The sequence below is a fragment of the Primulina huaijiensis genome, chromosome 2 (assembly GCF_012295235.1).
Source record: "Primulina huaijiensis isolate GDHJ02 chromosome 2, ASM1229523v2, whole genome shotgun sequence".
In the NCBI taxonomy this organism is placed as follows: domain Eukaryota; kingdom Viridiplantae; phylum Streptophyta; class Magnoliopsida; order Lamiales; family Gesneriaceae; genus Primulina; species Primulina huaijiensis.
Window position 1 is genome coordinate 29,755,661 of NC_133307.1, and position 25,414 is coordinate 29,781,074.

The following is a 25,414-nucleotide window of genomic DNA, read 5'->3' on the forward strand; positions in this document are numbered from 1 at the left end:
TTTGACGTCATAAACAATAATATTTTATGCATGTAAAGACCAATTTATTGTATTAAAACTAAAATTTAGCAAATTACAATATCAAAATCCAAAATATATTAATTTATAAGGTTAGTTTCTTTTTATCTTATGTGTTATTTTTCTCATTCACTTTAGACAGAGGTAGCATAAACAAACCAATTTTTTTTTTTTTATTTTTTTGGACGACTCGAAATTTTCGAACCTAATTGAGAGCTATTCGAACTAGAAAAGTTCGAGAATGAAAGTTCGAAAGATTAAACGTCCGAAAGCTCGAAATTATATATGTAATTGTATTAATAAAATATTAAAACACACTAATGGTTTGCTGATAATCGAACAAAATAATTTTGCCTTGAATTTAACTCGAAAAAATTTCAAACATAATATATAATTGTATTAATAAAATATTAAAGTACACTAATGATTTACTAACAATACAACAAAATAATTTTATCTCGAATTCAACTCGAAAAAAATTTAAAAATATTTGAATTTAACTCAATTCGATAAAATCTAATCGAAAATTTTGCGAACTACCTCGATTCATTCATATCTCTGACCTTGGACACGGCGCGATGGATATTTTATTATTTTTTCTGCCCAAACTAAATTCTGGAAATCTACGGTCAAGATTAAATCGTAAATTGTTTAGTCCTACTTTTCTCACCTGCACCGGATCCACAGAATAATTCCCAATGCACGTACTCAAAAACAAAACCCCCCCGCCACACAGATAAGCTGGCAGTGTCATTATCGTAATAAACAAAAACTTGAAGCCTTATTTCAACCCACTCCCTGTTTATATTCCCAACACTGGTCCATCTTCTTGCATCTTCTGACAGTCTCTTCCGACTGTCTCTACCAGACAATACACACTGAAAACCTGAAGTAGTATTCCAAGAATTTCATCTCTTTGATTCTGTAACTATGGGGTCTGCGCCTGTAATTTGGTTCTCCGCCATTGCCGTTGTTCTTCAATCATGCGTCCTTTTAGTTTTCTCCAAGAAAACATACATTGTCCACATGAAGCACTACCAGAAGCCCGCATCTTATGCCACACACAATGAATGGTATGCTGACCATTTCCAGTTGCTCACTTCCGGCGACCCAGATTCGCTCCTGTACGTTTACGAGTCCGCTTATCACGGGTTCGCCGCCGCGCTTTCCCGGGAGGAGGCTCAGTTACTCAGTCAGTCGGATTCAGTGCTTGGAGTTTTTGAAGATGAGATCTACACTCTTCACACCACGCGTACTCCGGAGTTTCTGGGTCTGGAAACTGATTTCGGGACGTGGGCTGGGCACAGTTTGCAGGAACTGAATAAGGCCTCGCAAGATGTTATTATCGGGGTTCTCGATACCGGAGTTTGGCCGGAATCTAAATCTTTCAGCGATGTGACAATGTCGGATGCGCCGGCGAGGTGGCGCGGTGAGTGTGAGGCGGCGGCTGATTTTGATCCAAAAATCCACTGTAACAAGAAGTTGATTGGTGCCCGGTTCTTCTCCAAGGGTTACGACATGTCAGTCGGGGTGAAGGAATCTCCGTCCCCACGCGATAACGATGGACATGGTACACATACAGCGAGCACCGCAGGCGGGTCTCAGGTGGAGAACGCTAGTCTCTTGGGTTATGCTAGAGGAAATGCCCGTGGGATGGCTACTCATGCCCGATTGGCGGCTTACAAAGTGTGCTGGAAATCGGGTTGTCTTGGTTCCGACATACTCGCTGCCATGGACCGTGCTATTCTCGATGGGGTTGATGTGCTGTCTTTGTCTCTGGGCGGTGGATCTGCAACTTACTTCCGCGACACCATTGCTATCGGTGCCTTTGCAGCCATGGAGAAAGGTATTTTAGTCTCGTGTTCGGCAGGAAACAGTGGGCCCGCGAAAGCTTCTCTTGCAAATGTTGCGCCATGGATCATGACCGTTGGAGCTGGCACAATTGACAGGGATTTCCCAGCTTTTGCCACATTTGGCAATGGCCAGAAATATACAGGGGTGTCATTGTACAGTGGGGGAGGAATGGGGAATGATTTAGTGGAATTGATATACGATAAAGGCAGCAATGGCTCCAGCAATTTGTGCTTGCCGGGGTCTCTGGACCCATCAATGGTGCGTGGAAAGGTGGTGCTTTGCGACCGAGGGATCAGCGCTCGGGTGGAGAAGGGGGCAGTGGTGAGAGGCGCAGGAGGGATCGGAATGATACTGGCAAACACGGCGGCGAGTGGGGAGGAGCTGGTGGCTGACAGCCACTTATTACCTGCGATGGCTGTGGGGAGAAAAGTGGGCGACGTGATGAGGCAGTACGTGCAGACGGAGAGGAAACCGAGGGCAGTTCTGAGCTTCGGCGGGACGGTGGTGGACGTGAAGCCGTCGCCGGTGGTGGCGGCGTTCAGTTCTAGGGGGCCCAACATGGTGACTCCGGAGATCTTGAAGCCAGATGTGATCGGGCCTGGCGTGAATATCTTGGCAGGGTGGTCTCAGGCTGTGGGCCCCACTGGGCTGGAGAAGGACAACAGGAAGACTATGTTCAACATCATGTCTGGTAAGAATCGAAGCTCCCTACATTTCAAATAAATTTTCATATCTCACTGTTCCTTTTTACCTAAATCAGTTACATTATTATAAGAAACGATATTATTAAACATAAAGCAAGAGTAAATAGCGATTAATGACAAAAGACCATACTAATAATTTCTTGATGTCGACGTGTCACTATGCTTCACGTTTTTTACAACCTAATTAATTCTTTTTAGTATTTAGTTTGTCTACCACGAATAAGTTATGAAAGCTCGTGACGTATATTTTCTTGGAAAAATTATATTCAACATTCCTAAAGTGCGTGCAATAATTTGTTATTCTAAAGAGTGGTTGGAGAAAGCCATGCTTGGAAAGCTCGTGTTTTGAATTATTAATTGATATAATTATTCCACTGATAGATATGATATTGTATTTTTAATTATAATAATAATAATAATTACCAATGTGGATGTGGGTTGTTGGGCCCACTACTGGATAAAGAATCCAAATCATAGAGTAGAGTGAGCTGTAAAGGGGTGTTTGGTGGATTTTTGAAAAGGATGGTCCTTTGTGTTGGTCGTTTTCTTGCCAAGACAGTCCACGATAATAGTTGAGCTTTCACATCTTTAAAAGCATATTTGAAATCGCACGTATTATTTTAAGTTCTGCTCCCCCAAAACTGTTCTAACCACCCCAACTCATCCCCCACCTCCAGTTATCTTACCCGGCCTTGCCCGAATTTAGCGATCTCTCTTTTACCTTGGGGTGACTTAGCGGTTCAATTTATATGTCATTTTTTTTACATATCACCCAGATTTTGGAATCTTTCTTGTACTCAACACTTAGGGCGTAGTTGAAACGTATGAATGAGTTATAAATGGAATGAGCATTTCCCGAACTTATTCCAAAACATATGATTGGTATATTCCAGAACTGGTAGTGATAATGGTGATGATAATTGGCAGGTACATCCATGTCTTGCCCCCACATAAGTGGACTAGCTGCGTTATTGAAAGCAGCGCATCCGGAATGGAGCCCGAGTGCAATCAAATCCTCTCTGATGACAACGGCCTACACGCTGGACAACACCGGATCCCCTCTCCGTGATGCTGCCGACTATTCGCTTTCTACTCCGTGGGCATATGGAGCCGGCCATGTTGACCCCCACAAGGCCCTATCGCCAGGGCTCGTATACGATGCCACCCCAGAAGATTACATAGCATTCCTCTGTTCTTTGGATTACTCTATTTCGATTGTGCAGATTTTTGTAAAGCGTTCCAACTTTACTTGTGCCAGGAAATTTCGCGACCCTGGCCAGCTCAACTATCCCTCGTTCTCAGTGTTGTTTAGGAAGTCGAGGGTGGTTCGATACACCCGGGAACTGACCAATGTGGGAGCTGCAGGTTCTGTTTACACAGTTTCTGTCGATGCACCCTCTACGGTTTCGGTTAGTGTGAAGCCTTCGACTCTCGTTTTTTCGAAGGTGGGTGATAAGCAACGGTACACGGTCACATTTGTGTCGCAGAAGGGCCTACTACACCCGCTGGCTCGAAGTGCGTTTGGGTCCATTTCTTGGAGCAACTCGCAGCATCAAGTGAAAAGCCCGGTCGCTTTCTCTTGGACGCAATTATGAGATTGTGTACTTTTTAATCACCACCCTTTTGCAGAATCTTCAGACATATTATTTGCATTCTGCAAAGGATTCTTGTGTATTGGTGAAGTTAAACAGTTGACGGGCATAGATGTGATGGTTTTTAATTTACTGAATTCAGGACCAAACAAAATAACTCAAGCTCATGTTTTCTTTTAGTTATTATTATCAAGAATCCAAATTCACAAGAATCTGATTATAGTGGTGAAAGTTTCACGAAGAAGATGATGTTATTCCCCCATGGATACTGCGTTTTGGGTTAAAATTGTAAATGTTTATCTCAAAATTATCCCAAGTTTTCCAGTCCCTTCAAAGACATCCCTAAACAAAACATTGAGATCATTATCCATTAATTACATAAATTTCAAGTTCGGCAAATCGTGCAGTTCACATCAAGTGTTGATGGCTCTAAAGGTAAAGATTCAAGAAACTGAAACTTTTGCATTACACGATTTCAATGTGCTTTAATAGCAGAAGTAGCTAGGGTAGCAGCAGTTTTTGTAACAAGAACAAAAATTTACCTCGAGACACTTGGGAGAACTGAGAAGCACTACATTTGATGTTGGAGCAAGAGCAAGTTATACATGAACGGAACTTGGGAATACAGCAGTTCCAGCAGCACTTGGACTTGTTAAGGCGTTCTGTAAGCAAGCAGGAGCCACAGGCGAATATAGGCACTCGGCAGGTCACACATAGGCCGCTGCAACCACACTTGCTGCATGGTGGTATCTCCGGATCGGTTGTGCAGATCCCAGACGTATTGAAACAAGATACTCCACTGCATGAAGACGAATATTTTGATCACTAATGACTTGAGTTCAAACGGAATATCGCACAAAATTAAAGAAGATAAAATACCATAGCCATTTCCCGAAGCCATGAGGTCTGCGAATTTCCTTAGTTCTGCTTCTGTATATAAAACACAAAGCTAAGAAACATATAAAATGTAAACAAAATGATTAGCAGGGGCTGATGCAACTCGGGGCAAGGTTGAGCCACCGAGTAAATTTCGTAACGAGAACTCGTAGTTTTCGAAAAAGCATAGACGAAATTTCGATACTTTTGGTCAGCCCCTGAATTGATTGGCGTCTATTCTTACGTAGGCATAAGAGGATCTGCATTTGATGTGACGAATTCCACAATCCTGCCAGGTCGAAAGATAGTCATTTAACCCGGATTGTGATCAAGATGGTTGCAAGATTGTATGAAGTTTAGACACGTGAAAATCATTAGTAGATAATACGTTGTCGAATAAATAACATACTCTTTACATGATCTTGAAGCTTGCTGAAACCCATCGGTAGACTTCAACTCTTCCTGCTTCGCCCAAAATTTTTAATAAACAAAATGACTGTAGTGTCTCCATATGTATGCGCAGGAGAAACATACAGAGAGAACTAAAATTTTATTGTACATGCAAATTTCACCGAATATAAAGTATAAAAGTCGATTTTACGTTGAAAAACCATGCAGCTAAACCGGTTAAAGTTTAACACAGATTGGGATTTAGTCCCCGTATCAAAATTTTGCCCTTCAACTTTTCAAAAAATGTATGTGCAGGAGCAACAACGTATTAGCACCGAGAAAAATTGCTAAAATCGTTAAAAGCTGAAAGATATCCTAGATGATCAAAATTTAAACATATTAGTACGTTATTTAAAGATTAACTTTGCCAAACACGATCGTAAACTCAAGGGTCTATTCTTTTCCAAAGCCACTACAAATGACAGGGTTTTCTATCTTTCCAAACAATTAACTGTCAATATCATGCCGAAAGGAAACAAGTGTACTAAAGATGAATATATATTCCATAATAGGATTTTCGCCCATTTATTGTAGTTCAAACATTCATGCTGAAACCAAATTGTACAATGTAAGTGTTAAGTATATGTATAATTATATTATACTCATCTAACCTCAAGAGAGCCAATTTCCTTCTCCAGCATCTGAATCTTGGCCAACACCCGCCGCTTCCCATATAAATCCCGATACTCCGGCGGCGACTTAGGCCTCGGCGGCCGAAGTGCCGACACCAAACCACTGCCACTTAAACCCTCCATTTCTCCACCAAAACCAAAACTCCTTACATCTCAATGCTTCCTCATCATGTTGGCCATCGATCTTTGATAAAACCCGGAATTGAATGAATCACAGAAAAGAAAGATGAACGAACAATAATGGAACTGAAATGTAAAACAGATGCATCGAATGAACTGAAGACGAAAAAGGCAGAAGAAATAACTACTGAGCTCCGACACAGCCAGAACAAAAGCTACACTTAACACACGCGCGCGCGCGCGCGCACAGATATTACAGTACAATAAAGTATACATCGATGATCCACGCAGGCTCGTTAGCAGTTGCATGGATTTAGTCAGGAAACAGTTAAAGAAAATGGTAAACCCACAAGTTTTTACTATGAAAAAGGATAAAACGGCGAGTACCTACAGGGAAAAGAGTGCTTTTTCTTGAATCACTGATGCGATAATACTTCAGACAGAGAAGGCAGTGAAAAAGGCTGCAAGGAATTTGTTATCGGTGGAAAGGTGTAGGCAGAAACAAAGCTTTAGTTGAAGCAAAGTGCAAATGTCACTTTCTTCTCACACAGTTGGTGTGTGTAAAATGTATTGAAGGTGTTGCAGAGTTTTACAGATAATGGCAGAACAGAAGCTCGACACACTGGTTCATGCATCTAATCTAACTAATCTAATCAAAGCCAAATTTTTTATTATGAAAAAAGGTAAAATTCTGGGCGTGCTTTCCATCCAATCATATGAGTGTTTGTCGTTACTAAAAAAAAAATTTTGGTCCCCTATAAAAAATTAGTTTTATGTATTTTTAAAATACGTGCTATAAATTTATTTAATTTTATTAAAATCTAAATTTTAATGTGATGTTAATTCGATTTTTTCAAAAGTTATTAAAATAATAAATTAATATTATAATCAATTATTTATTACATTTCTTATTTTGAGTTTTTCAATTTTGTTTTCAAATTCTACTTTACAAATATTCCTAAAGTCATCCACAATGATGGATATAATTCAAAACATGTCATCCAAATATCTTCTCTATCTAAATATTCACCACTGCACACTATTAATTTGTGTGCCACAACAATATCCGGTTACAAATTTGTAACCGGATCTTGTAATTTTTTCTAATTTTTTTAAGCCAACGTGAGTTTCACGCTGGCTTGAGACGTGCGCGTACAGAACTTGGGTCGAGCTCTTCACAAATGTGTGGAGCTCGTTTGTGAAGAGCTCTTAACAAAAGGTCGAGCTTCGAGCTCTTCACAAATTGTGAAGAGCTCATACTTGGGTCGAGCTCGACCCACTCTTCTTCTTATTATTATTTTTTATCTATCTTCATGCAATTTATGTATCTACCTTCATGTATAATACTAAATACTAGATGAAAGTAATTAAAGCGGTGAAATGATTTTATTTAAATGAAAATAAAATATTAATTAAAGTGACAGTGAGACTCATAAATATTTGGTTTGTGGGATATTTGATTGTGAAATATGAGATATTTGAGTAGAGAAATATTTGGTTGATGATGTGTATTAGGGGTTCCACAAATATTTGAAAGGAATATCCTTCTTATTGTGGATGACCTAATTTGAGGAGAAGTATTTCAATTTAATTGATTTCACATTAATTGACAGAATTTTAAATTTATTTCGTATAAAGTTGTTTCATTTCAACAGTAATTATAAATGATTTCAAATACACCAAATATACTACATTATGTTTCTAAAATCAAATTAATCAAGCAAGTGCAACGTTACCTTTTCATTTATTTGTCCCAGGTGATAAGATGGATTAAAAAAATGGATAGCTATCACACATACTTTTTGTGAGTTTTTCTCCAAACTTGGAAGTCATTATTTTACTCAAATTTGTGGTGTCAATATATATATATATTGGGTAAGATATGAGTATGATAAAAATGGTTACTGCAGGGACAGATACGGACATTTAGTCAAATTGTTTTTATTCTCTACATAATGTTAGAATTTAGATATGTGTCATGTTCAAATGTATTAAAACAATCCCATCATTGAAATTAATTAAAGTTAATTAAGCAAATAATTCGAAAAATAAACTGAATTTCAGAAAAAAAGGGAGGAATATTCGAGATTGGCTTGTTATTAGAATCCCAACAGTTACAAACTATACTCTATAAATCTTCACCCGTCCTATAAAATCTACCACAGCAACGAGCTATCTACTTCTTAACTCCAATGGCTTCTGTCACGTGGATTCTTCCAATTCTTTGTCTATGGCTCCATGTTTCCGTCACATGCAACGCTGGAATAACCAGTAAGTACGTGAGAAAACCGCATGCATCAGTTGATATGCCACCGGAGCACTTCCCTTCTCCTGCGATATTCAATGCACCTGAACAGGTAAAGATTTGCGGGTTGAAATGATGTAATATTTTCTATTTCGGAAATTTTAATGTGGCAATCGATTCACGGCTTGTTTTGTAGCTTATATATGGTGATTGTTTGGGATATTTTCAGGTTCATATAACGCAGGGAGATCATGAGGGGAGAGGGGTGATCGTTTCTTGGGTGACGCCGTTGCACAAGAATCCGAATGTGGTCACGTATTGGGAGGCGGAGGGGGAACACAGGCGCAGGCTTAAGGTGCACGCTGCGACCTCGAGTTATCGATACTATAACTACACTTCTGGTTTCATTCATCATGCGACTCTTAGAAAGCTTAAGGTGAAGTTAACTTTGTTTGTTGTGTTCTTTTAATTTCCTATGCTTTTTTGCATGGTTTTAAATTTATTTTTTCGGTTAATATTTGTTTTCATGTGTATAGTATGATACAAGGTATATCTATGAACTCGGTAAGCACAACGCGGCTCGGAAATTTTCCTTCACAACTCCTCCTAAAGTAGGACCTGATGTCCCTTACACATTCGGTGTTATGGGTGAGCATGGTTCAAAAATCCAATTGTAAATGGTAACATGTGCCATTTTCGAAGAGTTTTAGTCTTATGTGTTTGTTTTATCCACTCAGGAGACTTGGGACAAACATACGACTCAAATCAAACGTTCGAGCATTATGTATCCAACCCAAAAGGGCAAGCAGTTCTATTTGTTGGCGATCTTTCATATGCAGATCATTATCCCTTTCACGACAATGTCAAGTGGGATATTTGGGGCCGTTTCGTCGAGAAGAGCACTGCATACCAACCGTGGATATGGACTGCAGGCAATCACGAAATCGACCATGCCCCTGAAATTGTAGGCTTACTTATCCTAATACATTTAATTCCTCACCTCGGCTCATTTTGCGCGCTCCCCCTCTCCATTTTTTTAATCCCTTCTGGATTTAAACAAGTCGCCACTGTTTTCATGCTGTGTTATTTTAACACAACGTGACTTGTATTGGAGGCTATTTCTTGAAGATCAAGCTCTGTCAAGTTAGATTAGTAACGGATGTGATTTGTTATGTTTTGCAGGAGGAAAATACTCCATTCAAGCCTTATATGCACAGGTATCACGTTCCTTACAAGGCGTCCAAAAGCACGTCTCCTCTTTGGTACTCGATAAAACGTGCATCAGCATACATAATCGTCTTATCGTCTTACTCGGCTTACGGTAAATAATTCGCCTTCTACGATTCTATTATCTGTTTGTAAAAAAAAAAAAAATAGATGGTTGTCGATTTGTTGTTCATTTATTAATTTATCTCAGGTAAATATACCCCTCAATACAATTGGCTCGAGCGAGAATTTCCAAAAGTTAACAGATCCGAAACTCCATGGCTGATTGTGCTGCTTCACTCCCCCATGTATAATAGTAATAACTATCACTATATGGAAGGAGAGAGCATGAGAGTTATGATCGAACCATGGTTCGTCGAAAACAAAGTCGATCTCGTGTTCTCTGGACATGTTCACTCCTACGAACGCTCGGTGAGCTTTCGAGTAACACGTTTTAATAATGAAGATGAAGATTCAACGTATATATGTGGTGTACATTTCCAATCAAACAGTTGCATGCCATTTTCTTGATCTATACACTCGTTTTTTTTTGTGCGTACAAGGAACGAATATCGAATGTTCAATACAACATAACTAATGGATTAAGTGCACCGGTTAAGAACTCTTCTGCTCCAGTGTATATAACCATTGGTGATGGTGGAAACATCGAAGGCGTAGCCGATAAGTGAGACTACCTTGCGTTCTTTTTCATTACCTCTGTTTTCTTTATGGCAGCATCATTTGCTCATTAACAAGTATTTCTTTCTGTTGATATTCGCGATACAATTTGCAGCTTCGCGGATCCACAACCGAGTTACTCAGCCTTTCGGGAAGCAAGTTTTGGTCACGCGATTCTTGAAATAAAAAACCGGACTCATGCATTCTATACTTGGCATCGTAACCAAGATAACGAGCCTACCGTAGCCGACTCAACATGGTTTTACAATAGATATTGGTACCCACACGACGAGCCTAGCTCCAGCTCAAGCTTGGTTTAACAGAGAAATAAATGGAATTGTGTAGTTTTCTTTCTTTTTGTTGTCCTTGATTTCAGTCAAGTTTTCTAGCTGAACTTGGAGTTTCTACATTACTATGGGATGTGTTATTTTGGCTTCAATGAGTATTTTATCAGGTAAAATCATACAGTTCATGTGTAAAAATTAGGAATTTAGTACTGCTCTCGGTTATCTCTTTTTCTATATATATATTTTCAAACATCCATCTTATCCACAAATTATAGTCTCCGAATGATCTCTCTAAACTTCTCCCACATTACCAAAAATGAATCCACGCTGTATCGAAAAAGCACCAACTGTATGACTTCCACAGCCCGGTACAAACATATTATATCAACCATTTTTTAAATCAGTACATAATTTTTAAAAACTAAAATACATGCAGCTATAAAAATCCTTTACAAATACACAAATATGGTACAGTTTTTGACAGCGTAAGATACATATTGATCTAGTTCTTGATTTGTCGAAATTTGTTGTTCCTGTTCTTGCCAAAGATCCCAGGACCATATGTTGATCTGATCATATCCTTAACTAGTGGAAATTGCATTGATAAAAACAAGGAAACCGGAAGACAGGCAAGCACAGTAATAGGCACGAGAATCCACGCCTTTCCATGGCCAAAGACAGTGTAAATTGCAGAGCTGAAAGCAATCATCATGAATGCCAAGGACAGAAACAGGTTAACAAGCCCTATGATCAACATGTTCGGGAGCGAGTACAAGAAATCACCTTCAGCACAGCGTGAGTTGAGAATAAACAAGAACATTGAGACAGAAATCATGGACGAACACAAGGACAATGCATTTGAAACGGCAAATACAACAAAGGGGATTTTCTTTTCAAAGATTGGCAATCCAGTATGAGTGCTACTACCGCCTGGCACGGTTATTGCAGCAGCAAACACCACTGTAGCAATAAGTGTCGTGGCAAATGTGCATGATTTAGCTGTGTCTTTCAACCATTGCTCACCCTCTACAACCAAATTTTTGTGTTCCTCGGTGAAAACCATGGAAGGCATCTTCCCATCAGAATTCTCCTTCCCCTTATAACTTGGCGTCACAAATTTTTCAACTTCCTGGAGTAAGGAAACACTTGTGACATTTAAAATATCAAGAAATCTATCTCCATGCCAGAGTTGGGTAAACAAATAATACAGTAGAAAAGATCCACTACCAATGCAAAGAATTTAGTCACCTTGTACCACTGGAGCTCGCGCTGCATCTGCAAGGCAGTGCCAATGACAAGATTAAGACGATGCGGGGGCGCTAACTTTCCAGCCAAATGCAATATATTGTTGTTGTTAATATCAGTATTCTGTGTGACTAAATGTGCATGTTCCTCCAAGTCATATAGAAGGTTGAAAATAGTTTCACGGCGGTTAATTACTGCGATCTGAAACAAATCATGGCCATCCTTGTCTAAACACCAAATTGCACTAGGAAATGAATTCAAGATTTCATCTAGAACTTCGTAGTGTCCAAGAGTCGCAGCCAAAATGACCGCTGGTTTATATATTGAACCAGATTTCAAATTATCGACTTGCAGGATTTCCATGCACAAGCATTTGACTAGCTCCATCGCTTGGCTATGTATTAATTTTGTGTCATGTATTTTCTTAACATGTGGCACTGCAAAGAAGATCATACACATCAACAGATTTTACAGACAAATTTTAATTTCCAAGAAGGGAAAGAATGCCTTTTTCAACTGTCACCTGCTCTGCCAATGATATTCCATAATTCTGTGTATACCTTTTGGCAAGCTGCTCAACAAAAAATAGTCGAAAAGTTGAAGATAGCCACCAAAAAAAAAAACAGCAGAAAAAACAGTTTATCTAGGTATCGAGTTCAAAAGAGATGTTTGTAACTAACATGCCACTCGTCAAGAAAAAATCAATTGTGATTTGAGCATATATACCCTTTCCATTCCTACAAAGAAAACCTTGGCTCACCTAATATGGAATAATCCCTTCTGAAATTTTGAATAAGACTCTGCCAGCATAAGATCATCTGTTTAGCAGGTCGTTCAGATAGGTTTTCAACGTCACATCCATGTCTGAGATGAGAGGCCTTAGCCAACTTCACGGGAATACCTTCATAAGCGGTACATACAACTATCGAATTCAAGCCAAACACAAGAAGCTATGCATTCAAAAATTGGGTAATTTTGAGCTCTTTTCTTGTGGAGATTGAATCAACAACCAAATGAAAGACATAGAACACATGAATTTAAAGTGAATATGGAAACATAGTCTAAAATAGTGCAAAATGACTTTCATCGAATAGTATTTATCATACCTATTTTGTTATAGAAATATTAGCTTCAGTAATTACTTCCATGGAGGAAGAACTACAATGTCAGCACCTAATATGGTAAATGAATTTATGTACACCATGGGATTCAAGAAACATGAAGATAAGTAAGTTCAGTGAAGATGGTAAAAGACTGTGGCAAGGCCATCCTACATAATCGATTTACGAGTTGAACATCCGGTAAAGCAGAGAGAAATGTAATTTGCACTATTAAATAAATGGCTTGGAAGTTGTAGTTAAAAATCTATGCACTAACTGCTCACAAGCCCAAGCGTTGGACTTTCATCATAAATCATGGTTCAGTTGCCCTGTTTAATATCAAGCTTTTAACTTTATAAGAGCTGACATAACAAGTTTGACTGAAAAAGTGTGTGTTCAGGGAACTAACAAAAATATATTAGCTTCTGCCAAAAACTTAGGGAACCTCCACTTGGAAAAGCTGAAGGTATTCCAGCTAATATACTCAATGCTGTATTGCCACCAGGAGTTATGGTTGTAGCCAACTTAGGATATCGTCGAACCAGATCCAAAGCCACATCTGCAGAACATCAATACAAAAACAAGACATCTATGAATCGAGTAATAACATCATCATTTTAAATTGAATAACTGGGATCAAACTGTTAACTCTACTCCGTAAGGTGCATTAGCAAATGCTGACTTCCATAATTTCATTGATTCGTTAATCTTACTCACCATAGAATCCAGAATGCACAATAATACTCAAGAGTACACTGCCAGGGCGACCTGCAAAGGGATTCGGCTCCACATTTTCTCTCGTGACAGTCAATAGATATACAACCATTTCCTTTTGACCAAAAAGAGCAGCCAAATGGAGAGGCAGGAAGTTCGTATCATTCCTAATGTGAGGCAACTCTGGATCACGGGCAACTAACAGTTTTGCTGCCTGGACATTCCCATATTTGGCAGTATAGTGTAGCGCAGTTTCACGAAATTTACTCATTAAAGAAAGAGCCTCGATGGGCAATAATTCCACTAACTTTTCCACGAAATGGATTGCTTCACTTCTTCCAACTGCAATGTGAAGTACTGTCTCTGAAATCTTTGATATCCTAGCTGTGACGGCATCCGGATCGGAGTCAAAGATTTTTCTCGCGCTCTCCCAATCACCTCGGATTGCAGCTTTATACAAAGGCAGCTGGAAGTTAAGATCCTTATCTACTACATCAAAATGTATCTAGTTAATATGGCTGCATAACTGTTTCAAAATTAAACGTGAGGCTGAGCAAATATTATTCCAAAACCAACATTGACTTACCTCTGTTACTCGGAACCGACTGCGACGAACTGGCCATCATAAGAAGAAAATTTTTCTATATCATATAGCTGTAATATTTACCCTTTCTTCTCTGCCATCACAAAAGGGTCCACACAAGAGTTCGAGTCTGCTTCTAAATGACTAACCGGAGTCAGAATTCAGTTCATTATACTCTCATATTCCATTAAAACCAAGATGGGTTTCCATGGAATTCGAGAAATAACATCCAAGAAGTGATTCACACCCCAAAAAAGAGATGGCAGAAGAAAAAAGAGAACAACTTTTCGATTTTTACCCACTGTTTAAACAGGAAAATAAATTCAATGGTAAATCTTCATACAATTTGGGCGCAAGAACTGTTGAGTTCAACAAAAAACACAAAGGCTTGAGATACTTAAGATTAAAATGACCGAGTCACGTAAGAAGGGTTCTTCGATTAAAGCCAGCATGATCTGACAACGAAAGTAATGAATCCCATTAACCCATTGGAATTCTGGGGTATCCCTGAAATTAGCTTCCTTTGAAACTCAAACAACTAACAAAAAGTAAGTGATAAAGGTAAAACAGTGGTTATATGTGAGATTTTAATTGATAAGTCGCATATTTACAAACAGATTAGAGGGTCATAGAGGTATAACGAGAGAAATTTTTTTCTATGATATTAAAATAAAAAAGAGAAGAGATGAGTGATAAAGTCAGAGGAGAGGAAGATTATAAGAAATGTGACATGAGATGAGATTTTGTGTATGAGTTAGATGAGTTGAATAAATATAATTTTTTTGATAATTTATAGTTATATTTTACGTTTTAATATTTGTATGTTAATAAATTTTATGAAATTATTAAAAATTTATTGAAAATTTGAATTCATTTATATTTTTTACAGAGATTTTGACAAATAATTCTCGAAAAAATTTGCCAGATAATTCTTGAAGCTTTATTAAAAAAAAAAAAACTCTAATCCAGAGCCGAGCTAAATCCGACCGCAATTTTGAAGTACATCTCTATATTCACAAGTATGAAGCTCGAAATCTTTATGTACGTTCAGAACATCAAACTCGGAATTTCATTTAAAAAGAATTGAACTTTTAATTGATGCTGAGACACGTACACGATTTAGATTAGCAATATTATTATTATTAGTTGTTTTTTGAAAAAAGTAAGGTTAAATGTGTAGTCAAATATACTTTAAAACAATATCCCTACAATATTTCAAGTCAAGATTAGTACAATATTTCAAGTCAAGATTAGAAATGGTCGATATGATATATCGTACCGAAATTTCGGATACAGTATACCGTATCGAAAATATCGATATGATAAAATGGTATCATTACCGTAACGACTTTTCGGTATATGCTGAAATTTCGATATGGTATCGATAAAATACTGTCATACCGAAATTATATATAAAAAAATTCATTCTCTTGTAATTTCAGGGTCAGTGATCACCAATACTAAAAAAATCGCTCAATATAGTCAAAAAGATCGGGAAAGATATATACAAAACAAATCCATCAATACAATAAACAACAACCGCAACATGTGTCTGGAGATCCAAAACGTCAATGAACACCAATAAACTTCAACCGCAACATGTGCGACTTTTTCATCCGCTATCTTTGCAGCAATGTCTGAGGCCCTGTGATTTCTGAAGTCCGTCAACTTTTTAAAAAGTCGAGGCCCAATAACTAATCATCTAGCTAACTGTAAGGTTAGGCGACAAATATAAGATTTCTCAACAGTTTAAATTCTTAACTATGAGTCGAGTTGATTCACTGAACTTTGATTTGCACTATTCCAACATGATGAATCCAACAGAAGTTAAATTCTTTATTTTGATACAGTATCGATATATATCGTTTTATACCAAAAAATACTTTATATTTTTTAAAAATTTAACTTTATTATTTAAAAATATTATATATTTTTAAATTTATATATATTATTTCTGTGTTTCGATATATACTGAAAATTTCAAATTCCATGCCGTAAAAATATCGAATATTTCGGTATCAGTACTATACCATATCGAAATTTCAGAATACCAAAAATTTCGATATTTTTCGATACGATAAACTCGATATATCGAAAATTCGGTATTTTTTTCACACCTAGTCAAGATTGACTTTTATACTAACCTTTTTTTGTATGATCTATCACTACAATTTTTGTTTCCAATTTTGCTCCAACCCCGCATGTTCATATACATTTCATAGATTCATCATTAGTAATATCAATATTTTTCACTATTATTTCCCAACTAACTCCATCATTTTAAATACCACAAATTTTAATTCAATGAAGTATTTAAAAATCTTTATTTTGTAAAAAATAAAATATTATATATATATAATATTGTTTCTGATAACACAAACTAGCAGAAATTTGAACTTTGTAAATGCACCTAAATCAATGTCACACAAGCTTTAATAAATATCTGTCAAACTCTTCTTGTTTTGAACGGTAACCTAAAATAAATACAATAATAGCTATTTAAAAAAACACTGCACACGGGGCGACGACGTTATTTGTATTGTTATTTTATGTTCCTCGAATTCGCCCCACCAGTTTTTTTGTATTAGACATGCTTCAGGTGAGAAAGTCCTTTTATTGCTATTTCTCCGTCACCTGGGCCTATGAACGGCTTACTTAAACAACTGGCTCTTCCTGCTACAAAAGACACGGGAAAACTGTAACTGTACATACAAATTTCAGGTCCAAGAAAAGATAAAGTAGAAGGATCTCACATGTCGTCTTCTTGACTGACATTGTAAAACTTTTTTGGAACATGTTCCGGAGCCTTGGCTCGGTTTATTCCAATCTCCAATCTTGAAACTGACGTCTAACATTTGGAAAGTGAGCCAGAAAGCCTACTGCCAAAACTCAATACACGGATTGCATAATAAACCTTAGGAAATGTTGAGCCCGCAATGGAGAGATCCCCCATAATCTCAATCTCCAAGTCAAGTTCTAGAATTAATTACTTGGAAGTTCCACAGGTTAGACGATGCAGGAGTACATACTTTTCGGCTATTAGTTGGACCAAAACCTCAATGCGACTGCACAAAGTAGAGACATCTCAAAAGTTCATCGCCAACTGTATATGCAATAGTAAAGCAAACGTTAGTGTCCTAATATATGAGTTGCTAAAGTATATAATATGCATAACCTTCTGCATCACTGACCCTCCATGTAAGACAAAACAATGTACAGGTGTATGTGCAGATCAAATTGCTTTGCAATCTATCCGCAATATCCCTACATGCCTTTTTCTATTCAAATCTGGGACAAACTGTAGGAAAAGACCGACTCATCTGGTGATTCTCGTGCTTAGCTCATTTCATTCCTCAATTACTCAAATGCCACCCATTTAATAGGTCATGAGTTAAGGAGTTACTAAGCCAATTGACCCAACCAGTCTTCCCAGAGGAAAGGATGGAGTAATGATTCGACAAATGTAAATGCTGGTTGAAGGTCCAGCAGCCTAGCAGGCATTTTCTTCAAATAAATCTCTCAAAAACAGCCGCTTAGGACCCACCTGCCATATCAACCAATCAACATCCTCAATATTAACGAATCTCTCAAGAGTGGCAAGGCCAGCATGATGTGGAAAATAAAACATGTAAATGGGACCTATTCTAATGTGATCATATAATCATTAGAAGTAGAACAGACAACTAAAAGATGCAGTTGGGTTGATTAAAAATTTAACAGAAAGAGTAAGAGACTTCAAAATAATTTGTTAATAGCAAATCGTGAAAACAAATATCCTTCTCCTCAACAAAATTAGCAAGTATCTACTTCTTTCAGAGACCACTAAAAGAGTGGTACAATTATCAAGTCAGCCGTTTTCAACACTTCTATCTCCAAGAAATCGCATTGCAAAACTTTATATAACAAGAAAGTATTGACAATATATCTTCACTGTACTGGTTCCTAAAAGATAGCGTAGACAGCAGCAGATCAACAGAACAAAAAAAAAGTTATCTATATAGCTTCTCATGACAAGAAATAAAATTATTTGATGGATATTAAGACGCTAACTTTAGTGTCAATAGTAACTTCATGGAGCAAATTGACACTGATAGTGTCGTGGTGAGTTCCAGGGAGGGATGTGAGAAAGCCACATATATCAATAACAACCACCTTGTCATATAACACTACATGAGATTTTCTCTTCTGATCAAATACTAATCTTGAAAATATACACAAGTACCATTTGGGTATTGCCCTGGGAGAGTAACTTAAAAATTGTACCACCAAAAATGTTCACTTTTGGCTCAAATGTGAATAACTTACCAATATTTTTTACGGCTGTACGTCCGTATACATTGATTGTCCAATCGCGTTACATCATTTTTCCGGTGATCTCGGTTAATTCAAACCCCCTATTGACCATCTCTTCCATCCATATTTTTGCCTCTGCAGTGCGGCCAACTTTGGCTAAACCATGCACAATTATATCATAAGTCCATTTATTTGGCTCATATCCTTTGTCGACTAATTTATCAAAAAAATTACAAGCAAAATCCATTCCTTTCACACTTAATCTCCTCAACAGCATATTGTTAGTATATATGTCAATAGGGAAGCATTGCTCAATCAGTTTTTCCACATCTTNTACTTTATATTTTTTAAAAATTTAACTTTATTATTTAAAAATATTATATATTTTTAAATTTATATATATTATTTCTGTGTTTCGATATATACTGAAAATTTCAAATTCCATGCCGTAAAAATATCGAATATTTCGGTATCAGTACTATACCATATCGAAATTTCAGAATACCAAAAATTTCGATATTTTTCGATACGATAAACTCGATATATCGAAAATTCGGTATTTTTTTCACACCTAGTCAAGATTGACTTTTATACTAACCTTTTTTTGTATGATCTATCACTACAATTTTTGTTTCCAATTTTGCTCCAACCCCGCATGTTCATATACATTTCATAGATTCATCATTAGTAATATCAATATTTTTCACTATTATTTCCCAACTAACTCCATCATTTTAAATACCACAAATTTTAATTCAATGAAGTATTTAAAAATCTTTATTTTGTAAAAAATAAAATATTATATATATATAATATTGTTTCTGATAACACAAACTAGCAGAAATTTGAACTTTGTAAATGCACCTAAATCAATGTCACACAAGCTTTAATAAATATCTGTCAAACTCTTCTTGTTTTGAACGGTAACCTAAAATAAATACAATAATAGCTATTTAAAAAAACACTGCACACGGGGCGACGACGTTATTTGTATTGTTATTTTATGTTCCTCGAATTCGCCCCACCAGTTTTTTTGTATTAGACATGCTTCAGGTGAGAAAGTCCTTTTATTGCTATTTCTCCGTCACCTGGGCCTATGAACGGCTTACTTAAACAACTGGCTCTTCCTGCTACAAAAGACACGGGAAAACTGTAACTGTACATACAAATTTCAGGTCCAAGAAAAGATAAAGTAGAAGGATCTCACATGTCGTCTTCTTGACTGACATTGTAAAACTTTTTTGGAACATGTTCCGGAGCCTTGGCTCGGTTTATTCCAATCTCCAATCTTGAAACTGACGTCTAACATTTGGAAAGTGAGCCAGAAAGCCTACTGCCAAAACTCAATACACGGATTGCATAATAAACCTTAGGAAATGTTGAGCCCGCAATGGAGAGATCCCCCATAATCTCAATCTCCAAGTCAAGTTCTAGAATTAATTACTTGGAAGTTCCACAGGTTAGACGATGCAGGAGTACATACTTTTCGGCTATTAGTTGGACCAAAACCTCAATGCGACTGCACAAAGTAGAGACATCTCAAAAGTTCATCGCCAACTGTATATGCAATAGTAAAGCAAACGTTAGTGTCCTAATATATGAGTTGCTAAAGTATATAATATGCATAACCTTCTGCATCACTGACCCTCCATGTAAGACAAAACAATGTACAGGTGTATGTGCAGATCAAATTGCTTTGCAATCTATCCGCAATATCCCTACATGCCTTTTTCTATTCAAATCTGGGACAAACTGTAGGAAAAGACCGACTCATCTGGTGATTCTCGTGCTTAGCTCATTTCATTCCTCAATTACTCAAATGCCACCCATTTAATAGGTCATGAGTTAAGGAGTTACTAAGCCAATTGACCCAACCAGTCTTCCCAGAGGAAAGGATGGAGTAATGATTCGACAAATGTAAATGCTGGTTGAAGGTCCAGCAGCCTAGCAGGCATTTTCTTCAAATAAATCTCTCAAAAACAGCCGCTTAGGACCCACCTGCCATATCAACCAATCAACATCCTCAATATTAACGAATCTCTCAAGAGTGGCAAGGCCAGCATGATGTGGAAAATAAAACATGTAAATGGGACCTATTCTAATGTGATCATATAATCATTAGAAGTAGAACAGACAACTAAAAGATGCAGTTGGGTTGATTAAAAATTTAACAGAAAGAGTAAGAGACTTCAAAATAATTTGTTAATAGCAAATCGTGAAAACAAATATCCTTCTCCTCAACAAAATTAGCAAGTATCTACTTCTTTCAGAGACCACTAAAAGAGTGGTACAATTATCAAGTCAGCCGTTTTCAACACTTCTATCTCCAAGAAATCGCATTGCAAAACTTTATATAACAAGAAAGTATTGACAATATATCTTCACTGTACTGGTTCCTAAAAGATAGCGTAGACAGCAGCAGATCAACAGAACAAAAAAAAAGTTATCTATATAGCTTCTCATGACAAGAAATAAAATTATTTGATGGATATTAAGACGCTAACTTTAGTGTCAATAGTAACTTCATGGAGCAAATTGACACTGATAGTGTCGTGGTGAGTTCCAGGGAGGGATGTGAGAAAGCCACATATATCAATAACAACCACCTTGTCATATAACACTACATGAGATTTTCTCTTCTGATCAAATACTAATCTTGAAAATATACACAAGTACCATTTGGGTATTGCCCTGGGAGAGTAACTTAAAAATTGTACCACCAAAAATGTTCACTTTTGGCTCAAATGTGAATAACTTACCAATATTTTTTACGGCTGTACGTCCGTATACATTGATTGTCCAATCGCGTTACATCATTTTTCCGGTGATCTCGGTTAATTCAAACCCCCTATTGACCATCTCTTCCATCCATATTTTTGCCTCTGCAGTGCGGCCAACTTTGGCTAAACCATGCACAATTATATCATAAGTCCATTTATTTGGCTCATATCCTTTGTCGACTAATTTATCAAAAAAATTACAAGCAAAATCCATTCCTTTCACACTTAATCTCCTCAACAGCATATTGTTAGTATATATGTCAATAGGGAAGCATTGCTCAATCAGTTTTTCCACATCTTCAATATTATATCTTTCTTCAACACAACCAGAAAAAACACCAATCACATGCCCCAACATCCAACTCACAGGTGGTAAATTTTGTTTATGACTTGCGTAAGACCAAGCGTCATATAATTTCCTACCTTTCAACGCGTGCAACAGAAAAACGTTGCCAATAAAGGATGAAACTGGGCGGCCAATTCGAATCATATTATTGACTGTATCTACAGCTTTATCATAATGCCCCAGTTCGCAATATAACTTTATAAGTTCCTCGTAACATTCAATAGTTGGTCTTAACTTGTTTGCCATCATCTTCTCCAATATCTGTGATGCAAGCTCAGGTCTTTTGGCTTTGCAAAGACCAATAATCATGGTGTGCCACAGTTTTCTCTTTTTCCTTCTCATGGACAAACCATGGAATAAATGTAAAGCATGAGCAGTATTTCCGCTGCATAGATAACTATTTAACAGCAGGATCTCAGACTTAAAGTCTGGTTTAAGACCAGTTCTCCCCATTAATTCATATACTTGTATAGCAAATTCAGGCTTCTTCGCTTGCCCTGCTCCATAAATGAAGTTGTTGTAAATTCTAGGTCTGGACGATTCTTGATGAACCAACAGCATCTCAAGCAGTCGGAAAAATTGCGTCTCTGGGTCATCCATTCGGCACAAGCAGCATATGACATCTCTAACCAATTTTCTGGTTGGGCTATAACCTTTTTCTTGCATTTCAATAAGTAATCTAGCTGCAACATCTCCTCTACTTGACTTACTAAAACCATTAATCAGGCTCTCGTAAGCACTCCTCTGAGATGGTTTATTTAATCTATTGAGCAGACTGTGCATCAAGTATCCTTCTTCAACCCTCCTGACCCTGCAAAGAGCTGATATGAACTTGCACACAAAGTTATTGGGCATGATATCCCGGTCTAATGCAAAAAGAACCAACTCCTTCATCTTATCAAGCTTCCCTTCTCTGCAAAGAGCGTCACCAATAATGGATAAGGTCTTTAGCCCAGGCAAATAACCCTGTTCTACATAATTTCTCAACATAGGATATGCTTCGTCAACACTGCCATCACCCAAGAGAGTATTGATAAGATAATTATATGTCATACAATTAACAGACAGGCCAAACTCCTCCCTCGAATTGTACAAGCCCATCGCTATGTCCATCCTTCCCACCTTGCATAAAAAACACATGATAGCATTCATAGTGATATTATCCGGTGCAATTTCACTTTCTTTCATCTCCTCCAACAAATCATACACTTCCTCTAGCCTATTCTCCCTCAAAAGCCTACATATCAGTATGTTATAACGAAAAACATCCGGAACATACCCCTCAACTGCCTGTTTATCTTTCAAAAACTCTAGTGCGCCATCCAACTTCCCCACCCGGATGAGACTTACTATCCATGCGTCATAAGCTTGCTCCATCGATACGAAACCCATTCTCCGAAACTCCTCGACTATCAAAGCGGCCCTCTCAAATTGATGATCCTTGCACAAGGCGTCAACATAGGTACTCACAGCACCCCCATTCAATTCTGCTCTATTATCTGCCGCAAGAGCACGCAAATAAGCCTCACCCTTCTCTAACTCATTCTGCTTACAGTAACTCTTTATCACGATTGAATGAGTGAACTCATTCTGATACCCTCGGGTTCTAACCTGGTTAGCCATCGTCTCCACCACATCAAAATAACCCTCCTCGACGAGCGAATTCATAAGCACGTGGTACGCGAATCCATCCAAGTCATGACCTTGGAACCGCATTCTACCAAACAGTTGGAGGGCAGTCTCTGGTTTACCAGCTATAGCATAACCAATCACCAACACGTTAACATATCTAACTTTGTAAGTGTATCTTTGTTTCATATAATTCTGCAAGAAGTCCAACAATACAGACATAAGCTTCGCCTTGGACAAAATCCGAAAAATGGCATTGAAAGTGGCTCTCGTATGGTGGAACCCCGGCTGCCGACCCGCCCAATCAAACAGTTTCAAGCAAGATAGAATGTCGTTCTTCTGATAACTCAACAAATCAAGAATAAGCGCCTCGGAAAGGCTTAAATTCAATCGAGAGAGGGCTGCATCAGTGGAGGCATCATCGTGGGTGCGGATGATTTGGAATACACGGTCGAAAATGGGGTTCCTCCGGGACATGAACCAGTCACGGAACTGAGAGATGATGTCATTCGGATGTATATTCAATGGGAATCGATCAGAAGTGGTGGGATCAGAACGGTTGACGAGATAGGATAGAGATGGACGATTGGACTGCATTTGCGCCGCCGATAGGAGAGCTGCGGGGGTCTTCTTGACGGAGGCGGACGAAGGAGAGTGGAGGAAGGCTCTGCGATGCATGGTGAACATCGCCATAGCCGGCTTCTTTCGTTTGCTCAGCATGCCTCAGAGAGGGTAAAAGGGGAACTGAGAGCTGGAATACGAGCTCTCAATTGGATCTTCAACAAGGGTCCGATTCCCAATTTGACGGGTTGTTTAATCGTAACCGGGTCAATGAAACCGTTTGGCCGGTTGGTCGGGACGACAAATCGATTTTCAATTATTTTGAAACAAATGTATAAAAAAAAACTTATTGAGAAATCATTAAGCTACGAATAGTATCTATATCAAGTTTGAATAAATAATCGTGCATTTCATATTAGACTATTTTCGTGAAAACCTCAGAGCATTTAACTTATATTGAGAAAAATTTGCTCATAATTAAGACAAAAACTTGTGTAGAATGGTCTCACGGGTCGTATTTTATGTGACAGATCTCTTATTTGAGTCATCCATTAAAAAATATTATTTTTTATACTAAGGCATTGTTTGGTGTGCATGATAAGGGGTAATTGATTTTTAATCATTCACTTATCATATATTTGGTGTGCATGATTAAGATTGTGATAGGTCCGTTCAGCCTGCACTATATGTATTATTATCCTCTTGTTGGGAGTTATATAATCTTTTGAAGGAGAAGTGATAATATTTGATTAATTTAAATTTTTTTTAATATCTTAAACTTTAAAATATTTATAATTTAAAAAAATTTATTAATATTTAAATATAATTTTTAATTTGATTAATATTATAAATAATTTAATTATTATTGATAATATTGTTATTATTATATTATTTTTAACCATAATATTATAATTGTTATTAATCATTATTTAATATTTAAATTTGTATTAATATTTTAATTATCACAATAAATGTATATTTATGTTATTATCAAAGTTTAATTATTTTCTATAATATTAATCGATTTTTTAGTTTTTTCGAAAATTGAAATTAATGAAAATTTAATAATTAATATAATATTTTAATTTTATTCATAATTTTTAAATTAATTAATTCTAAAAATTTTATTTATTTATTTATTTGATCACTTTAAGGATATATTACTAATTAATATATGACGAGAGTATTTTAGTAAATAATTAACAAAAATAATCAAGCAAGTTAAAATCATGTCAAACATCATATAATTTATCATAATGTTTTATTTATCCTTATTTTTTATTTTATAATCACTTTTATTATATATCATTTACTTATCTTATCATACGAACCAAACGATGCCTAAGAGTATTACTTTTTATTGTGAATATCGGTAGGATTGACTTATCTCACACATAAAAATTCGTGAGACCGTCTCACAAGAGACCTACTCCATAATTAATTACATTTTTCACATTTTACACACACATACTTATAGTATACTGAAGTAGAGGAAATTGCA

The 25,414-nt window shown here is 37.1% G+C and overlaps 5 protein-coding genes and 2 long non-coding RNA genes across 9 annotated transcripts; 3 read left to right on the forward strand and 4 right to left on the reverse strand.

Moving 5' to 3' along the window:
• Positions 1-831: 831 nt before the first annotated feature.
• Positions 832-4,380, forward strand: LOC140971468 (subtilisin-like protease SBT1.8). Its single transcript, XM_073433747.1, has 2 exons — positions 832-2,563; positions 3,504-4,380. Exons 1-2 carry the CDS (start codon positions 949-951, stop codon positions 4,169-4,171), a joined length of 2,283 nt encoding a protein of 760 aa, XP_073289848.1. The 5' UTR covers positions 832-948; the 3' UTR covers positions 4,172-4,380.
• LOC140971469 (guanine nucleotide-binding protein subunit gamma 3-like) lies at positions 4,182-6,856 on the reverse strand. Of its 2 annotated transcripts, none has more exons than XM_073433750.1 (6): positions 6,634-6,856; positions 6,106-6,310; positions 5,454-5,506; positions 5,289-5,333; positions 5,048-5,098; positions 4,182-4,967 (listed from the first exon to the last, which is right to left on the reverse strand). In XM_073433750.1, exons 2-6 carry the CDS (start codon positions 6,247-6,249, stop codon positions 4,670-4,672), a joined length of 591 nt encoding a protein of 196 aa, XP_073289851.1. In that variant the 5' UTR covers positions 6,250-6,310; positions 6,634-6,856; the 3' UTR covers positions 4,182-4,669. The 2 variants fall into 2 exon arrangements, with proteins under 2 accessions (XP_073289851.1, XP_073289850.1); XM_073433749.1 differs by having other exon boundaries at positions 6,106-6,372.
• A 1,469-nt stretch (positions 6,857-8,325) lies between these two features.
• LOC140971471 (purple acid phosphatase 5-like) lies at positions 8,326-10,901 on the forward strand. Its single transcript, XM_073433753.1, has 8 exons — positions 8,326-8,603; positions 8,721-8,927; positions 9,028-9,139; positions 9,229-9,455; positions 9,674-9,812; positions 9,909-10,129; positions 10,261-10,382; positions 10,491-10,901. The coding sequence occupies exons 1-8, from the start codon at positions 8,439-8,441 to the stop codon at positions 10,693-10,695; spliced, it is 1,398 nt and encodes a 465-aa protein (XP_073289854.1). The 5' UTR covers positions 8,326-8,438; the 3' UTR covers positions 10,696-10,901.
• Positions 10,902-10,907: 6 nt separating this feature from the next.
• LOC140971472 (uncharacterized) lies at positions 10,908-11,293 on the forward strand. Its single transcript, XR_012174313.1, has 2 exons — positions 10,908-11,011; positions 11,099-11,293. It is a non-coding gene; the product is annotated as an uncharacterized lncRNA (long non-coding RNA).
• Positions 10,970-14,815, reverse strand: LOC140971470 (uncharacterized). 2 transcript variants are annotated; one of them, XM_073433751.1, is made up of 7 exons: positions 14,308-14,815; positions 13,725-14,210; positions 13,417-13,566; positions 12,668-12,808; positions 12,431-12,478; positions 11,911-12,344; positions 10,970-11,791 (listed from the first exon to the last, which is right to left on the reverse strand). In XM_073433751.1, the coding sequence occupies exons 1-7, from the start codon at positions 14,345-14,347 to the stop codon at positions 11,165-11,167; spliced, it is 1,926 nt and encodes a 641-aa protein (XP_073289852.1). In that variant the 5' UTR covers positions 14,348-14,815; the 3' UTR covers positions 10,970-11,164. The 2 variants fall into 2 exon arrangements, with proteins under 2 accessions (XP_073289852.1, XP_073289853.1); XM_073433752.1 differs by having other exon boundaries at positions 13,725-14,207; positions 14,308-14,811.
• Positions 14,816-16,670: 1,855 nt separating this feature from the next.
• On the reverse strand, positions 16,671-18,939 carry LOC140971473 (uncharacterized). The gene is made up of 3 exons (XR_012174314.1): positions 18,610-18,939; positions 17,496-17,848; positions 16,671-17,407 (listed from the first exon to the last, which is right to left on the reverse strand). It is a non-coding gene; the product is annotated as an uncharacterized lncRNA (long non-coding RNA).
• A 1,431-nt stretch (positions 18,940-20,370) lies between these two features.
• LOC140971474 (pentatricopeptide repeat-containing protein At1g71210, mitochondrial-like) lies at positions 20,371-24,131 on the reverse strand. Its single transcript, XM_073433754.1, has 2 exons — positions 21,357-24,131; positions 20,371-20,595 (listed from the first exon to the last, which is right to left on the reverse strand). Exon 1 carries the CDS (start codon positions 24,070-24,072, stop codon positions 21,406-21,408), a length of 2,667 nt encoding a protein of 888 aa, XP_073289855.1. The 5' UTR covers positions 24,073-24,131; the 3' UTR covers positions 20,371-20,595; positions 21,357-21,405.
• Positions 24,132-25,414: the final 1,283 nt, after the last annotated feature.

What these genes read in the sequence shown, in the direction of transcription:
- LOC140971469 (XM_073433750.1), bottom strand. Translation starts at nt 6,249, where the DNA reads ATGGAGGGTTTAAGTGGCAGTGGTTTGGTGTCGGCACTTCGGCCGCCG. An exon ending in GCTTCAAGATCATGTAAAGA is followed by an intron (nt 5,334 to 5,453) that starts GTATGTTATTTA and finishes TCGACCTGGCAG; the next exon opens with GATTGTGGAATTCGTCACAT. An exon ending in GGCTTCGGGAAATGGCTATG is followed by an intron (nt 4,968 to 5,047) that starts GTATTTTATCTT and finishes GTCTTCATGCAG; the next exon opens with TGGAGTATCTTGTTTCAATA.
- LOC140971471 (XM_073433753.1), top strand. Translation starts at nt 8,439, where the DNA reads ATGGCTTCTGTCACGTGGATTCTTCCAATTCTTTGTCTATGGCTCCAT. An exon ending in TTACACATTCGGTGTTATGG is followed by an intron (nt 9,140 to 9,228) that starts GTGAGCATGGTT and finishes TTATCCACTCAG; the next exon opens with GAGACTTGGGACAAACATAC. An exon ending in TCGACCATGCCCCTGAAATT is followed by an intron (nt 9,456 to 9,673) that starts GTAGGCTTACTT and finishes TATGTTTTGCAG; the next exon opens with GAGGAAAATACTCCATTCAA.
- LOC140971474 (XM_073433754.1), bottom strand. Translation starts at nt 24,072, where the DNA reads ATGCTGAGCAAACGAAAGAAGCCGGCTATGGCGATGTTCACCATGCAT.
- LOC140971470 (XM_073433751.1), bottom strand. Translation starts at nt 14,347, where the DNA reads ATGATGGCCAGTTCGTCGCAGTCGGTTCCGAGTAACAGAG. An exon ending in GTCGGTTCCGAGTAACAGAG is followed by an intron (nt 14,211 to 14,307) that starts GTAAGTCAATGT and finishes ATTTTGATGTAG; the next exon opens with TAGATAAGGATCTTAACTTC. An exon ending in GAATATCATTGGCAGAGCAG is followed by an intron (nt 12,345 to 12,430) that starts GTGACAGTTGAA and finishes TCTTCTTTGCAG; the next exon opens with TGCCACATGTTAAGAAAATA.
- LOC140971468 (XM_073433747.1), top strand. Translation starts at nt 949, where the DNA reads ATGGGGTCTGCGCCTGTAATTTGGTTCTCCGCCATTGCCGTTGTTCTT. An exon ending in TATGTTCAACATCATGTCTG is followed by an intron (nt 2,564 to 3,503) that starts GTAAGAATCGAA and finishes GATAATTGGCAG; the next exon opens with GTACATCCATGTCTTGCCCC.